The following is an 18,161-nucleotide window of genomic DNA, read 5'->3' as shown; positions in this document are numbered from 1 at the left end:
TTTATTTTTTTTCTTTTTCCATATTATTCTCCGTGCGTCGCACGGGTTCAGATACTAGTTTATAAGGGTCAGATAGGCTCCAAGAATAAAGTTTTTAATCAATGGATCAATGTACTCAATTAGAGTTTGAAATTTTAGAATTTATTTTCTCTCTTGCAACCAATTGTTTTGAATGCATAAAGTTGTTCTTATGAGAGAAAATATATCACAAGGGCAAGTATAAATCCACATTGGTCTAAGTGCTCTTAATAGCCAAAAGAAGTGATTACATGTGGACTAAAAATAATATGCTCAAAAGAATTTGACATAACTAATTCAAGGTTTTCTAAACAAGTGACCGAAAATCCATGATGAATTTGACATAACTAATTCAAGATTTTCTAAACAAGTGACCGTAAACCCATGACATAGCAATGCACGGGTGACTTTTGTGATATAAAATTTAAATTTTATGTCATATTATATTTTAAAAAAAAATTAAATTTTTAATTACAAAAATGTATAAATGGTTGTTAGAAATATATATTTTAAGTTTTTTTCATATTATATATTCATATTTAAAAAAAATTAAAATAAAAGATGTTAATGTCAATTGAGAAAATTTCTTTAGATTATAATTTTGCATAAGATATTTTAATTTAAAATCATAATAATAAAAGAAATGACATCAAGAGTTTAGAATGATAAATTTAGTTTACTACCTTGAATCAGATCAAAATGAAACTCAGAAACACCCGAAGTCGTTGGTTTGTTTTTACTCCCTTTTGGACGATCCTTCCTCGAGTCACCCACCAACACACTCCTGCCACGCTTCTTTGGAGGCCTTCTTCTCCGTTTCCTCAATATCATGCATATTATTAGAAAATAATTAAATAACTTCTATTCTGTCGACACGTGTTCCCTGATTCCAAAACAAATCTTAAAACCAAATTTTAAAAGATTTGTCATAATTATCTAAGATTCAAACGAACCCGCATAATCACGTTCATGATTAATTTATGTATCATATACAATAAACATATTCCACATGCAACGCACTGGAAAAAAAAACACTAGTTTGTAATTAATTAAAACCAAATTAGTCAAAGATTAATCAATCATTAATGTGTCAACGAAAGATTAATTAATGAGGGGGCTCAATACAAAATTCAAATATGCATTAGTCTTTCAACAATGAGCCTTCATACAAAATCTATATACTTATTAAAAGAAAATTCTTATCCACAAAAAATTAACACATGACATTGCCAGAATGATTTTCCTCTCACCCCTCTCTCTGGCTGACAAGTGTCACAGCCAGAGAGACTTTCACAAATTAATTATACAAATCGATTTTCCTATAATTTTGATTCTTTGTCCCCTATTAAATGAAAACATTATAAATGAGTCATGAGTCTCTCCAAAATAGAATTCATGCACAACCCATTATAAAGGAGCTATGGATCAACCAAAAGCCCACAACGATGAAACAATTAAAAAGCCATAATTGCAAAAGAAACAGAAAAATTGTTCAGAGTGGGAATTGGTCAAGGCATCTACAACATATGCCTTCAATTTCGCAAACGAACATATTGGAAAAACTAATCACATTTTTCTGAAAAAGTATTGGAAGATAAGTAATTAAATGCCGAGACTTATTTTGGGGTGTGATCCACGTTTTTTGGCCTCAATATCTTCCACCTTTTTAAGCCTAATGTAAATCTGGGCAATATTAATTTCAGTATATCAATTTTGATATGAACATACATACTTAAATAAAAAGAATAAAATTTGTTGTGCAACGGACGGGTAAGAAACGCTAACAAAAATTAATTGGGTTTCTTTTATTGTTAAATAAATAAATATAATTTATAGAATCACCTCATAGATTAAGGAGTTAATATTCAATTTAAGTTAATGCATTTTCTTTTTTAAAAAATTGTAAACAAAATTGAGTTTGAAATTTAAAATGAGTACGAAATAATAGTAATTGAGCCAAATTTTCGGTCAGATTTTAAAACATTTTTCTTAAATGAGTACTGTATATTTATGTTTAAATCACATGGTAAAAAACTTTCACAAGGAAAAACATTTTACATTAAGAATAATTCAGGTAAAAACTAATAATTTTTCCTAACTCTTCATTCCCCTCCAACCCTTATGTCTCATAGCTTTTACCAGTTTTGCTAACTCTCGGGAACAATTTTTCATCTAATTTAAGTATATTTTTCATAATTTTAAAAATATTTAGGATTAAATATAAAAAAAAATTATCAAATTTTGCAAGTTGTGTGATACCATTGTGATTGATTTTGTTTGGTTAAATGCTTATTTTTTTATTATATCTTTATTTTTTAATACGTGCCTAAATAATGAGATCAATATTCGCCGTGCAACGCACGGGGTAAAAACGCTAGTTCAAATGAAAAGGGGCTTGTAATATTTTGGTCCAAATAAATAGAAGTGTGACACTTGTAAGTTAATGAGAGGGGGTGAGTGGGAGTTAATATTGGAATGTCAAGTCATCTAGATGGGGCTCATAGTGATTATTTTTTCTACATAGATAATATTGATTGATATTTTTTTTTTAAACTGATATTGATTGATAATGATAGGAATAATTAATTAATTAAAAAAATTGAAAATTAAAAAACTCAAATCATTAATTACTTATAAAATTATTAATTAACAAATACTATTAAAAAATACATTAACCATTCATCTTAATCTCATCATCACCATCTCCAAAAAAAACTCAAATCAAAGGCTATGTTCAAACAAGCACCCAGGGAATAAAGATACCGGCATCTACCAACAAAAACGAACCTTCATAACATAAAAAAATAGATCCTCTCCATTACCAAACTGGGTTTCAAAAATCACATTAACTACAATATATTCTCATCTAAGACAAGCCCCAAACATCAAGGCTATCACAGCACCTTCCCCAAAATTTTAATAACCTTCCCGTACCTTCAAATTCACACGTGTAAGCAGCCATCTACTACAGCAAATGTCAGTACCCAAAAACCACATTAGACACCATGATGAACTCACAGAGTAATCCCCACGAAGCCAAGAACATTCAAAAAGGGGTTTAGGTTTAGGATTAACAAGATTGTTGGCTCTTGTGCGGTTGTAGAGAGAAGATGTGAAGAGGGAGGGGATGAGGGGTTGATGATTTTGAGGTTGATAAGGGAGTGGTGGTCAGTGGGTTGGTGTTGTGATTAAAGAGAGAAAGATTGAAGATGCGTGAAGATGATTAGATGATAGATGATTAGGGTAATTTGTTCACAACAACCATTCTTATTTTTTTTTAAGTTTTTATCAAACTTTAATTTTATATTTTTAATTAATTGTTTAAAGTTAATTGAATTATGGCTTAATTACAGTTTTCGTCCCTGATGTATAGTGCTTGTGCAATTTTCATCCCATGTGTTTAAAACGAGCGATTTTGGTACACCTAAGTTTGAAACGTGAAAATTGGGTCCATCCGTTAGTTCACCGTTTAATACTTAACTCCGTTAGCCTATGTGGACATCCAAAATGGTCTGGAATTACTACCTGCACCACCCTTGATTAAAATAATTTATTTTTTGAAACAAAAGAATTGAATTAAAAGTAAATTTAAAATAACTCAACCCTAGTTCCCAAATCTATTACCCGATTAACCTCACCAATCTTAGAAACCTTATCTTTTTCACCTTCTTCTTTGTGCACATCGAACCCCCTTTCTTCCTTCCCCTTCAATCTCCTTCAACCGATTGTGAGGAAGTGTGTGATCGAACGGCTCCAACGGAAGAATCTCCAATGGCTAGTGGGCACGCGCGTGGAACACGAGGCTCACAGGGACAACGACCAGGAAAGGAGCATGTGGTCCCTGAACCTGAACGAAGAACATGCGACAAGCCACATCCATAGAACCTTCTCCCTGGGTTCTCTCTGGTCCACGACGTCCTAAGTGGAGAAACAACCCCACAATCGCAAATCACTCTTCTGCCATGGGGGTCACCCACACTCGTCGCAGACGACGACGAAGCTTGAGGCACTCGCCCATTCATGTCCATTCACGAAGCCTGGAGAAAGTTCTTGGTCTGGGTTCTTGGTCTGGAGAACGTTAGTCTCGAACAACTGATTTCTAGGGTTTAGAATTGGGAAATTTGGGACTGAATCCTTATTTAAATGTCCATGGTAATTTTTTTATTTTATTCATCTTTTTTTTAATCACATGGAAGCTTATCTGGAGTCATAGTGGCAGTACAGGTCATTAATGAGAGCCACGTATGCCAATTTAAACGGTGAACTAACGGATGGACCCAATTTTCACGTTTCAAACTTAGGTGTACCAAAATCGCTCGTTTTAAACACAGGGGATGAAAATTGCACAAGCACTATACATCAGGGACGAAAACTGCAATTAAGCCTTGAATTATACATGTGAAAATTAAATTTTAATTAAAAAAATTTCCACATCAGCCATTAGACCGGTCAACATTGCTCCGGCGTGCCATTTGTCACAGCCACTAGAGCGCCACCCATGAATAGGGACTAATCCCAAAATCTCTGCAATTTCAGAGAGATTGGCAAGTTTTTTCAGAGGAAGGACGAATATCTAAATGGGCTACAATTCTAGGGTCTAATATAACCCTTTTCCCAAAAAAATGATATATGAAACTAAAGTAGAGTTAACAGCTCAATAATGGTAAGCACACAAGTTACTCTGGTGAGAATAATAATATGTTATTTTGCTTTTTCATCACACCAAGTCTAAGTTCATCTGCTAAGAGATTACCTCTTAAGATGCGCAAATTGCACTGATCACCTCAGAGATTTATCATTGTTGCACTAACTTATCGTCTATTCTTAACAAGACACTAACCACTCTTATTTAATAGGAACGCATTAACTTTTCCTCAGGTTTATTAGTATTGCTTTAACCTCCTCTAAAATTTATCATTATAACATTCAACACTCTTCTTTTATTCCTAATAATATATATATCAAAGAAGGGAGATCAATCAAACTAAAGGGGAGTTCAGCACAATAATGTATATCATTATAACATTCAACACTCTTAAAAACATTTATTTAACCCTGTGTGATGCACGGGTTTAATACTAGTATACTAATATTACTTCAGCTTTTGATTCTGAGCAGTTTCAGATTCATCACTTACAAATCTTTCAGAAAACTAGTTCATTGAGGTTTTGAACAGCATTGGCGTCATGCTTGGCAGGGCCAGCCTTTTCAGGTTGTTGTGCCGCGTTCATTTCAGCAGCTGCCAGCTCCTGATATTTGCCAAGTACCAGTTCCAGCTGATCACTAAGACGTATGGCTTCAAGCCACACTAAAAGTTCATCATTTGTACTGGTTTCCAAAATCTCCATGATGACATGAAGTGATTTCTTGCACCTATCCAACCACCTCAGAGTTGAACATTCCTACAACCACATACAAATAATGGAATTCAAAAATTCTATCAACAAATACAATATAGAAATTGAAATTCTATCAGCAAATTTGAAATATGGTCACAGGTGCAAGTCCCAGAAACGGCCTCTTGTGTAAGGAAAAAAAAGAACAAGGTAAGGCTGCATACAATAGACCAAGTGATATTGGTTAACATGGAGGCGGGAGCAGATAGTGATATTGTAATTCTCTTAACATTTCTAATTGGATAACATGGAGGAAAGGAGGGTGGGGGAAAAACATTTTCTCTCTAAACCCTTCTGCATAAGAAAAGGAGGGCATTGAAAAGCAACTTCATTCAAGAGCTCGGGTAAACATCATAAAGTAGTAAACCAAACACCAACTCATTCAGGTAACACCGCATTTCTTCTATTAGAATTCGGGAAGTTTGACTCTAGCTCAAAACCTAACTAAGCCGTGAGTTGCTCAACATTTTATAAGGCCTATCTTGGTCAAATCCCTAGTCAATGTGGAACCTTAACATCTTCTAAGGTATTTAATGGGGGCCAATGGTGGAGAGCCAAAAATCCGCCATATATGACAGATAATGGGGGCCTATGGCAGATTATGTCGGATTATTGCGGGATCTCGTCAATGGCGGAGGGCCAAAAACCAAGGCTAATATTTGAGAACAGAACAGTGATTACTTGAACTTCAAAAGGCTTACCTTCAAAGGTTTTGGGTCTCCCTCAGAATGTAATATGCTAAAGAGTGATTGAAGACTCTTTCGAGCAAGCACAAGATACTTCTTCTGCTCTTCAACTAACTTGGCTGGGCGGCGTCCTTCGAGAAGAAGGAGGTCGATCTTCTCTTGATCTGACATAGGTTGGTATCTATCGAGGAGATCGAAATGGTCTTCTTCAGGTGTAAGAGACTCCAAGGTATGCCTAACATGAACTGATTTTCTTCCTGAAATGTCAGATGAAACTCTGTATGCCAGACCCTGCCATCAATCAGGAAAGATGTAGGAATCAAATAAATTTGAGAGAGAAGGATGCAGAAGACAGTATAATATTAAAATAGAAGTCATAGTTATGCACATGAAAATCAAAATGGAGTACATAGAATAGAATGCAGGTTCAAAACTAAGCTGAAAATATGTGATAGGTAAACATAAGTGTTATTCATAAGCTATTAGGAACAAGTTATAGAAATAAGCTCATAATAACTTAAACATGAAGGGATAGCATGAGTCAAAAGAAACTGACCCAATAAACATGATTAAACACACCACCACGGGGAACTTCACGTGACTCAGCCCAAGCCATTAACAACCTGAAAGCCTTCCTTCGATTGCCATAATCGTTTTGCGGGTTTTCAACCAACCGAACCAAGTCCTCGTGAAGGTTCTGAGAAACAACTTCAGTGTAGAACGCGTCACAGTTGTGGCCAAAGGATTCCAACAAAAGAAGAGCACGAATCTGCACATCACGGCTCTCATCATTGATCTTCTTCTTAATCACCTTAACCACCTCCGAAGCGTTCAACTCGTTGCTTTGAATCATCCAGAATATCATCAGATTCAGGCCCCAGTTCGTATTCTTCAGCGTTAAGGCCTCGTCCACCATCTTCCATGGTGCCGACAGCGTCGGTTCCTGTTCCTGTTCCTGCGACATCAAATTACCCTCATCCGCCATCGAGAGAGAGGAGGAGGATCATTGTGGTGTTGGTGTTGTGTGCCTATAAGAGAAGATATTACACTTGTATCTTGGGCCTGGCCCATTATTGAATGAAATTCTCCTTCTCCCCCTTGGGGGCCTAGCCATGGGGCTTGACACCTCACTTATTCGATACGTGATTTAAAGTTATGTATTCAATATCAGATATAAAATTTTGTATCTGTTTCAATATGTAAAGATAGAGACATTTTCAAATTCATTTGATACAAAACTTTAAGTTTCGTAGGGTAATTCAGGGCCCCCCGACGTTTCAAAAATGATTCAGTTGGCATCAGTTACAACTCCTGCAGAGCCGATGAGTTGTCCTTTTGGAGTGTCGTTTATAGAAGTTGAAAAAGGTTTTAACCGCTCTGGGCTGGATTATCTATTAACTTGTGGGTGTCCTTTTGGTTTTCTCTAACTTATACTTTACGAAATGCTTTTACCTAACATTGAATTTATGAAATGATTTTATCTAACTTAAACTTTGCGAAATAACTTTCTCTAATATTAACTTTTTGAAATGATTTTCTTCTATCTTAATTTTCTCTAACTTTGCGAAATGATTGTTTCTAAGTTTAGCTTAGTGAAACAGTTTTATCAAACTTTAACTATGTGAAATCTTTTTCTCTAACATTGAATTTATGAAATGATTTTCTCTAACTTAAACTTTGCGAAATTGTTTTCTTTGACATTAACTTTGCAAAATGGTTTCATCTAAGTGGGATAATGGTGGACATTCCCGAGTAAAATTAACTGGCTTCCAAACCCCGTTATCCACCAAGCTCTGAATATGACAAGATAATCTCTCCATACAGAGTACAAATAAATAAGGGGACATAGGACCACCTTGTCTTAATCCTCTCCCCGGTTTGAAGGATGATAGTCACTCTCCGTTCCACAAAATAATGATTTGAGAGGAGGAAATGCAGCTCATTATTAGTTTCACCAAAACGCTAGGGAAACCATACAGTTCAAGAGTCTCTTTGAGGATAGCCCAAGAAACACTCTCATATGCTTTCTCCAAGTCAATTTTGAAAGCCAAGTCCCCCAATCTAGACAAGGATTTACTCACATGGTGCACAATTTCCTAGGCCAGAAAAACATTGTCCATTGTCCCGTGTCCAGGAAGAAACTCATTTTGCATAGGTCCCACCGTGTCATTAAGGAATTGCCTAATATGGTTCACCAATACCTTGGTAATCAGCTTATAAGTTACGTTGCACAAGCTGATCGGCCGGAAGTCTCTAATAGTTGTTGGTTGATCCACTTTTGGAATAAGTACTGCTAAAACCTCCACCAATCCCTCGTCAACTTTACCCTCCTCAAAGGCTACGCGCACCAATTTCCAAAGAGCATCACCCACCTGCTCCCAGTACCGCTTATAGAAGAAAGGTTGGAAGCCATCCACCCCTGTTGCTGTGAATGACTTCATGGACATAAGATCCTTCTTCACATCCTCTTTGGAAACCAGCTGCACTATCAAGAATCGCACGACTTCCGATAACTGGGGAATATTATCATGGGGTAGTGTCGCTGCTACAAGAGCCTCATCTGCTGCAAAAAAGATTCTGAAAGTAATTCTGGGCAATTGCTTCCAACTAGTCACTATTAGAATACCAAGATCCATTCTCAACCTTCAAGCGATGAAAATGTTTCCTCTTACGCCGAATCACAGCTTGAGCATTGAAATACACGGTGTTCCTGTCCACGAACTTCACAAAATTATCCCGAGCCTTCTAAAACCACAACAATTCCTCTTGTCTCAAAATAATCTAATACTCCCGTTGTAATTCTGCCTCAAACCGCACCAAGTCCGATGTTATCATAACATCCAACTCTCTCTGGATCCCTTTCAATCGGCTCTCAATGTGCTGCTTTCGATGGACTCCACGCGCGCGCTTTGAAGTTTTACCTTGTAAGACCCTAAATTTATTAAATAATTATATAATAATAATAATAATAATAATAATAATAATAATAATAATAATAATAATATGTGGCTTGTTGGCTTTGACCGTTGTCTGTTTTGACTATGTTGCCACTAATTGTCTTTGTCGAATGATTGACCGTTTGTTGGAAATGAGGAAATGATTAAATTGCATGGTGTGCATGGGAATGTGAGAAATTCCTTACGAGATCATTTTTGTTGTTGTTGTTATTATTATTATTATTATTATCAATTTAGGCTAAATTATTGTTGTGTAGCATAGAAGTTGTTTTGAAGTTAAACGGTTGTCATTAAGCAGCAAAAATAGATATTAAATAGAAATAGACTTAGGAAAATTATTAAATTAAAAATATAAGTCATGAAAATAAAAATAAAATTGAAATAACTCTATTGATGACTAGGAGAGAGAAAAGGGGGGTTAGAAGATTTATTTTGGATTTGTTTGGGGATTTTCTATCAATCTAGATCAAATCTTTTAAAAATTAAAAAGGATGATATAAAATTGAAATAAATTGATATTGAGTCTTTTTTTTTTATATAAAAGTTGATATCAGGTCTGATATGACTTAAGATAATTATTTTAAAAAAATCCTTGACTGATATGTATTTTTTAACTAAATGTTAATGTAGAAACTGTATCTTGAAGATATTTGTTTGAAAATTAAAATATGGGTTCTAAAAATGTTAGAAAATCTTCTGAGGATGATTATAATTTTTTTTTGAAAGTGAGGATGATTATAAATATTTTAGAAGTAATTAAATATTTAATTTCGGAATTTTTGTAATTTTATATTAATTGATTAATTAAACCTAGAAATATAGAATTGCTTGTTAATTAAGGAAATTAAGCCATTTTAGTTTCAAATTTTAAGAGAGACTTCTAAATTAGGAGGAATAACTTTATATTGATTATTTATCAGTTTTTATATGATGCAAATTTAAAATGTTTAATTTAGAAATTTTCAGAAAGAAAATCTGCTGAGTTTTTTTTGAAAATTAGAATAAGGGAAAACTATTAAATCATGACTTAGGAAGAGGCAAAAAGGGGTGAATTCAGAATATTTCCTCCTCTTAGAGTGGGTGTGGCTGAAATTTAGGAGGCGTAGGGTTTAGGTTAAGAGTTTTCTTATAAATAGGACCTTTAGTGTGTGGGCTGAAGCTGTCTCCCTCACTTACAAAAAAAAGAGACTTAATTCCATTTTGGGCCCCTGATCTTTCAAAAATGAGCGATCGGGGCCCTCCGTGTTTAAACGTAGCGGTCAGGCACCCTAACGTTTAAACAACGTGCGTTCCAAGCCCTTCTTTTAAGTGTCGTTTGTTTGACCAAACGGAGCCAATGACGTGGCTTTTCTTTTTCATCCTTAATTCCACTTTGGGCCCCTAATCTTTAAAAAATGAGCGATCGGGACCCCCCGTGTTTAAACGTAGTGGCTAGGCACCCCAACGTTTCAAAAATGTGCGTTCCAAGCCCTTTTGTTAAGTGTCGTTTGTTTGACCAAATTGAGCCAGTGACGTGGCTTTTCCTTTCATTTTACCATTATCTTTTTTACCCAAAAATCCCCCCCCCCCAATTCACAAACACGATTGCCCCCAATTTTTACCCTAATTTCATCCTAATTTAGCACGAGAAGAGAGATTGAGAGGATAGAATTTGTGCAGCTGAATTCGGATGAAATTAGGGTAAAAATTGGGGCAATCGTGTTTGTGAATTGGGGGGGAATTTTTGGGTAAAAACTATAATGTTAAAATGAAAAAGAAAAACCACGTCACTAGCTCTGTTTGGTCAAACAAACGACACTTAACAGAAGGGCTTGGAACGAACGTTTTAGAAACGTTGGGGTGCCTGACCGCTACGTTTAAATACGAGGGGCCCCGATCGCTCATTTTTGAAAGATCAGGGGCCCAAAGTGGAATTAAGAATGAAAAAGAAAAGCCACGTCACTGGCTTCGTTTGGTCAAACAAACGAAACTTAACAGAAGGGTTTGAACGCACATTTTTGAAACGTTGGGGTGCCTGACCGCTACGTTTAAACATGGGGGGTCCCGATCGCTCATTTTTAAAAGATCAGGGGCCCAAAGTGGAATTAAGCCAAAAAACAAATACACTTGAGAGCATCACACTCAATTGCCCTTGCTCGCTCTATAGCTGAATCCCTTCCTCCCTTTGTTAATTAAGAGTGATTTTCCTTCCTTCGTTCGTTGAGGTTTGTCCATCATCGAAACTCCTTCTCCTTGGGTCGTGAATTATACTAGGGCCATGGGGGTGGTTTTATCGTTTTTATCACCTATTGACGGTAAGTATTGTTCTTTTGTTTAGGTTCCCTCGTATGCGCTACCACTTAAGGAGGTAAGGGTAGTAGTATCTTGAATAGTGCGTGAGTATGTATGTTTTTCATTTTTTTGCATGATACGTGAAATGAAGTTGTAAAAAGGTGTGTGAATATGGTTGTATGTTTGTGCTATATGTTGCTCTTACATGTTGATGCATTCTTGTTGATGAAATGAGAAACATGTCTTAAATTTGGATAAAAAATTGTTGAACCATTGAAATTTTGAAAAAAATTAAATGACCCCTTCGTTGTTGATGGTCGTGGGCCTTGAATGCTAACAAGAGCATCTAGGGTTTGAAATTTGAAGTGGCAACATGGTGGTTATTTGTCTCATCGTTGTCCCATCTCGAGGAGATATTTTGAATTACTCGACAACGTGGTTGTCTAGCCTTGTGAGGCTTTTGATCGATCCATCTTGGTAGAAGCATATAGGCATTAGGACTAACCTAATTCGTATGACTTGTTATTGTTCTTGATGTTCTTTTGTTATCTTAAGTTGTTGTTCAAACTAATATTTGAGTTGTCGTTATCTTTTATTTAAAAATATTTTCTCATCTTTTACTTCGAAATTGAAATTCAATATCTTATCTTATCTTAAATTTTGAATTTTTGTTGTTATTTGTTTTGAGACTAACCCTTAATGTTTGCTACTTGTCTACTTGGGCGCTTAACGCTTTAGATGACGAGTCGTAGTAATGAAGTTTGATTGTTCTTGACGACAAGAGTGGATGGGTGACAGCTTGTGCTAGGTGACGAGGCTTTGAGGCGACGAAGATGGAAAGCGTGCAAGTGAATGTTTATTAAATAATTTTATACTTTGTTCCGTACGCCGATATTATGTTTGTTTTGGATTTTGAATTTTGCGCTAGTAGTTTAACTAGGAATTTTATCGGGAAACCAAGGAATTCTGGGACTACATATGGAAATCCAACACTCCACAAAAGGTCAGAATGTTTCTATGGAAAGCAAGTCACAATGCTCTGGTCGTGAGGGACAATCTATGAAAAAGAAGGATAGTGCAAAATCCTTTGTGCTTGATCGGCCACCAAGCCCCAGAATCCATTGAGCATGGTCTGTTGCACTCCCCTTGGACCAGACCTATGTGGTTTGGATCTCACTTGCAGTGGGACCCGGGCATTCCAATACAAACAAGGCTTGATTCCTAGATCTTTGAAAGAGTCCATCCAATGAGGAATGACTCTGATATGCTCCGGCATGCCCTTATTTCCATAAGTTTTGTCCTCTAGCATATATGGAAAAGCAGGAATGATTGGGTCTTTCAAGGGAAACATCCTGACCTAGTGAAGACTCTTAGGAAAGTTCAGGTGTTTCAAACAGAGTGGCATCACCTACTGGCAACCACCCCCTCCAGGCATCATTAAAGCAAACACAAATGCTAGTTGGTGCCAAGGTTTCTTGAGGCAAAGTGTTGATGTTCTTGCCAGGGATCACCAAAGCCAGCCTCTTGCAGGTTCTGCAAGGCAGGTGCTAGCCCCAACCCCACTAGTAGCCGAAGCCATGTCCATGAGAGAGGCTGCCACTCTGGCCCTTAATCTATAATGGACTCATGTCTCCTTTGAGTCAGATAACAAGCTCCTGATAGAGGCCTGCAATAGCAGGAAAACAATAGAGGGATCAATAACATATTTCATGACATTTGGGAACTAACCAAGAACATGACATGGAGAAGTTTCAATTGGGTTGCACGATCTGGTAATGAAGCTTCCCACAATATTGCAGATCTAAGCAGAAGAAGGACCCGAATCCTTCAGAGATGCCATGTTAGCTCAAGAAAGAAGGTAAAGCAGTCACATGCAGTCTCGGGCTGTACCACAGTTTGAGATGCTATTTCTCTATCCTTGACTACTATATGCCAAGACTTGTTGAGTGGGTAGAAATAGTTAGTACTTGTTTGTGGTTTGTTGGCTTTTGTCTTAATTATAGGACTGAGAACAGTTATTGTCTAGGACTCGTTGTTGCATGTTGTTGTTGTTATTTTCCTCAGTGTAAATCGGGGTTGTAGTCCTAGATTGGAAGTTTGTACCTTGTGTCTCTTTGGACTGAGGCCTAAGTTTGGACCTTGTGACTAAAAAAAATCCTTTCTTGGTTTGTCAAGGGTGTCCGACACAAAAAAAGAAAAGAAAAGAATTGTGACTTTTTTTTTATATTGATTTTGCTCTGCTAGGGTTTTTCTTGTGAGCTGCAGCTCCTCCCCCTTAGGGGATTGTCTCCCTCCTTTATGGACGTTCTTTACCTACTGTTGTTAGGTTTTCTTCCCACATTAGTTGGGTTTCTCTCACATTAGGTGAGTTTGTACCACTCTAGGTGGTTTATGTACCCAAATAAGTGGGTTTTTTTCTTTTCCCTTGTATTTCCTTTCCACCACCACCTTCCTCCATTGAAGCAGGTCTACAACCTCCATCACAAACTCGCCGCCACATCTCTCACCATCAGATCTGCATTCTCTTCGCCATCTCGCTGACTGTAGCAGATCTTGGGCACCGCCGCCGCCGCTTCCTCCGCCGCCTCAGCCTCTGCTTCGCAACTAGCAGATCTGTGCAACCACCTCCATTTCGCCGTCATCAGGGACATCCCCACCCCAGCCAACTCCTCCATCATCATCAGATTTGTGCCTCCACTAGTTATCACCGTCTGTGCTTGCCACCTCGCTTTTCTCCCTTCGCCACCCCCACCCTCTACAGCGGTGCCCTGCAGCAGTCTCTCTTCCTTTGCCGTTGTTCACCTCCGTCTTGGTTACCTCTGCTCTCATTCTCAGATTCATCTGAGATATGTATGGAATCTTCAGAAGCCTATGTCTTCCCCATATTTCTAGAGTTAGCGTTTGGACCCCCTGGTGCCGCTGAAGCCTTGTTGAGTTTCTTGTTAGCAGCACGATCAACCACGGCAGAGCCGTTTTGAGTTTGGTCTGGGAAGCCTTAATCAAAAAGAAATTTTCTATTGGCTTAGAAGTCTTTTAGCTACTTTGGTTTGTGGGGTTTTTAGGTGTTTCTGATTAGCCTTTAGGGTTTTGCACCATATAAAAAAAATAAAAAAAAGGGTGTCCCTGACTTGGTGGGTGCTGTAGTGGCTTGACAGTACCTCTAGCCTTGTGTTGCATTTTGGAGTAATATTGATATTGATGCATCTTTGGTTACAAATCCCAAAATCTTGAAAACCGATGTGATTCTTGTTGGAGAAAAGGAAAACAAACCAATGGTGAAGTTTGCAAGTAAAGCTACTCCCTCCGGTCTTATTTATAAGCAACAAAAAAAAATCACATAGTTTAAGAAATGTAGTTAAACTAGATAAAATGCATTAAATTTGTCTTAAATCAAAATAAACTTCCAAAATTGCCCTTTGTTATTAGTGTTGGAAAGTGGAAAAGAGAGAGAATAATTAATGAGACACATTTTACAAGTTAGAATTAATAAGGGCATCATTGGAAAAAATTAATTAATATAGCTCAAACTTTCATTTGGTTCTTATAAAAAGGACCAAGGTTTTTCTTCTCTTTCATGCTTATAAATAGGACCGGAGGGAGTATGTAATTATAAGATTGAAGGGTCGAGAGATACATGGAGGATTGAAGAGGTGAAATCAAAAACAGGTTGGTGAAAGAGAAGACAGAAATGAAGTTGACCCACACCATACCCACCCAAAACCAAGCAACTAAACATTCTTCCACCCTCAATCCCAATGCGCACTCCCAAATCCCCCTTCATCCAAGACTTGCATATTTCCTGCTTAAGCAAAGTGCTTAATTTAAAGGGGAGTTGACCATTGGAAGCTGTGAAAGTCACCATAACACGCGCGAAGGAGACAACCGGAGACATTGCCGAGTGGGCCCCCCACCAAGTCCATGCTTTATACCGGTGATATGTTCTTCACATAATATCAACAAAAAAATATTATGTTCCTCACATGAAAAGTTAGTTTTCTTTTTACAACTTGGAAAATAAGTTTTTTTTTTTTTTACTTTGGAAACACATTAAAAAATTAGTTTAAGTGCCTATTGAAAAACTATTTTTTTGAAAGGACCTATTGAAAAACTATAAATATAATAAATTTTCAAATAAAAATGCTTTTTCAAATAAATTTAGTATTATATTAAATATCTTAGTCTCCGAATGATAGCTCAAGTGGTAAGAGCTGGGGGACATAAGAGTTGGGTGAAGAAGGTTCAAAGGGTGCAATTTATCTTTCCGATGTAAAAAAAATCTTAAATATTTTTTTGGTATCTAAACATTATCCAAATAAAATTAATATATCAAACTTATTTTTTAGTAATATCGAGGAGCAAGAGCCCGAAAAGCAAAAACACTACAACACATGAGCATTCAGGGAGGTAGAAGTCTCAATTGTGTCCTGACACAACAAGCTACGACACTCCGTTAACGGATAATTCAACACATGAAGTCCAAAACCAAGGGCATGAGCACTTCTGGCAACACTGTCAACTACTACATTCGTTCATATTTAACTGCCCGGAGAGAGAAGAAAAACACACATATTAAGGAGTGCAATTAATTTTATTAATTTTCATAAAAATATTATTTATATTTCTATTTTATCCTCTAGAGTGTGTTTTATTTTTCCTCATTTATTTATCATACAATGACACTATCAAGAAAAATATTATTTAATATTCTCTTAAAATAATAAGTGGATAAATATATAAGAACATATTTTTTCCTTCAAAGTAGACGGTTAATAAAGAACTGATGTAGTACAACATTAGCCTTTAGCAAGTAAATCCACAACGGTGCGAATAGCTCATAGCTCGGCTAACAAAAAATTAGAAGTACTCATTCTTTTGCAGTACCCAAACTTACTTTTAAAACAAAAGTATTTAAATATAAATCATATTGCAATCAACCTACACTAACTTAAATTCCGTTAAACAAACTGACATACACTCAAATTTTAATTTTTTTAAGCTGAAATTTAAATACACACTACACACTAGATGATTAAAGTGAATGACTATGACAATACACACATCCAGTTATATATAAAAAGTAAAAATTGAAAGAAAGCATATATAGCAAGAAACAACGACTTCCAAATTCAACGGGACAGTACAGATTTTTAATTTTGTATCAATGGAAAGTGGAGTGGAGTGGGTGTACAGAATCACTGAATCAGTGATATGGGTCCTGGCTGCAAGAAAAATGAGCAACTGACTTGAAACTTGAAGTGCTGTCCGGATCAGGAGCCAAAGCTTTTTTATTTTCATCATCGTTCTATCGCTGTCTTGATCATTTGGAAAGATAGGAATGTCATTCATTCATCTACATATGCAGGTGTCACGAAAATGGTATAGTTAGGCAGTTATTTGGAGTGACGCAAACGGAAATATAGAGCATGGACTTATATCACTCATATAATAGTTTCTTAATGTTTAGAAACATGTACTCACCTTTAATTTCCATTTTCAATTTCTATATATATAGCAAAAAAAAAAATCCATGCATATATATATGTATCCATTACTTTTCATGATTGCTATACCTCGTTTAATTTATTTCTTTTCTATTCTTAAATTTACAATGAACATATTTGTCCAAACCATCGAGAAATAAGAATGCTATGATTTTTTCTAAACTCGGGTTAGTTCTTTTGTGACCCGATCTTTTCTAAACTTGTAGCTCATCAAGTTTTTATAGTCTAGAGACGAGCTCGACTTTAAAAACTTACCCGCTCAATATTAATTTCAAACTAAGTGAAAGATAAGTTTAACTCCCCTAACCTTTCCCACGAATCCTCTTACTTTTGTATATGGAATTTTAACACCTAAATTAAATAATGAAATAAAAGTAGATAGTTATTTGCGCCACAACAACCATCTCACTGTATCAATAATGATGTGTTTACTTTTTAGTTAAAAATCACTTCGGTATATTGAAATTTGAGAAGGCATATTACGAGGTCTTGTATCACTATAACATTTGTTGTTCTTTATAATACTGGTTTAAACAACACACAAAAAGTGTTGCCTAAAATGCATCAGAAATCAACGTGTGACATGTCATATATGTCTCATTAACATGTTTTTTTTACAACACTAAATAAGTGTTTTAGTGTTACGATCTAATAATAGGGAACAATTATTACGTGACATGCAATTATTGTTTTTTTCACACAATATGCTACATTTCCTCACAGTATTATTATAGAGTACGAGAAACTGTTACTAAAGAAAATAGGTAATGTCGAAACATGAGACAAGTGAAAACTGTTAAATGAAGCTTAGGAAACTTTTTTTTATGTCTATGATTTGATTACACATTTCAACAATACTAAAAAGGTAAAAAATGTTGAAATGTGTAATGTATGAAACGCAAAAGAAACCTTAGACCTCGGTTAGAATTAAGTGGAATCAACTAAGAACCATGCACATAATCATCAACAATATCCCGGATAAAGTTACCTGAAGTCATTAACAAAATCAAAAACACATGTGCTAGCTGTTCTTCTGTGTGCAATATTATTTAACTTGACTAAACGGAGCAACTGTAGCCGTAATTTACTTACCGTGTAGCCTGCGTTGTTGCTGGCACTCTCAAGTCTCAAACTACAGGCCCAGTAAATTGTGGTTCCCTACTTCCCTTCTTTGAAACTTCCTCTCACTTTCCCAGTTGGTAAGTAAAGCCAAGTTTTTTGTGGAACATTTTTGTACTTGTTTTTGTGGAGTTAATTTAAACACCTAGAAGACTAGACCTTCCCTTAGCTTAGCTACCCAATCTTCCATATTTCCAATTACATCACTTGTAA

At 36.1% G+C, this 18,161-nt stretch overlaps 1 protein-coding gene across 1 annotated transcript; it reads right to left on the bottom strand.

The window, feature by feature from the left end:
• Positions 1-5,162: 5,162 nt before the first annotated feature.
• Positions 5,163-7,085, bottom strand: LOC130744898 (TOM1-like protein 2). Its single transcript, XM_057597058.1, has 3 exons — positions 6,657-7,085; positions 6,116-6,391; positions 5,163-5,420 (listed from the first exon to the last, which is right to left on the bottom strand). The coding sequence occupies exons 1-3, from the start codon at positions 7,083-7,085 to the stop codon at positions 5,163-5,165; spliced, it is 963 nt and encodes a 320-aa protein (XP_057453041.1).
• Between the last annotated feature and the right edge of the window lie 11,076 nt (positions 7,086-18,161).

The sequence above is a fragment of the Lotus japonicus genome, chromosome 3 (genome assembly GCF_012489685.1).
Source record: "Lotus japonicus ecotype B-129 chromosome 3, LjGifu_v1.2".
In the NCBI taxonomy this organism is placed as follows: Eukaryota; Viridiplantae; Streptophyta; class Magnoliopsida; order Fabales; family Fabaceae; genus Lotus; species Lotus japonicus.
This window is presented reverse-complemented; position numbering and strand designations above follow the sequence as displayed.

Coding starts and splice junctions, on each gene's coding strand:
- LOC130744898 (XM_057597058.1), bottom strand. CDS start 7,085: ATGGCGGATGAGGGTAATTTGATGTCGCAGGAACAGGAACAGGAACCG. Junction 6,392..6,656: donor TGTTTAATCATGTTTATTGG/GTCAGTTTCTTT, acceptor GATTGATGGCAG/GGTCTGGCATACAGAGTTTC. Junction 5,421..6,115: donor GAGACCCAAAACCTTTGAAG/GTAAGCCTTTTG, acceptor ATGTGGTTGTAG/GAATGTTCAACTCTGAGGTG.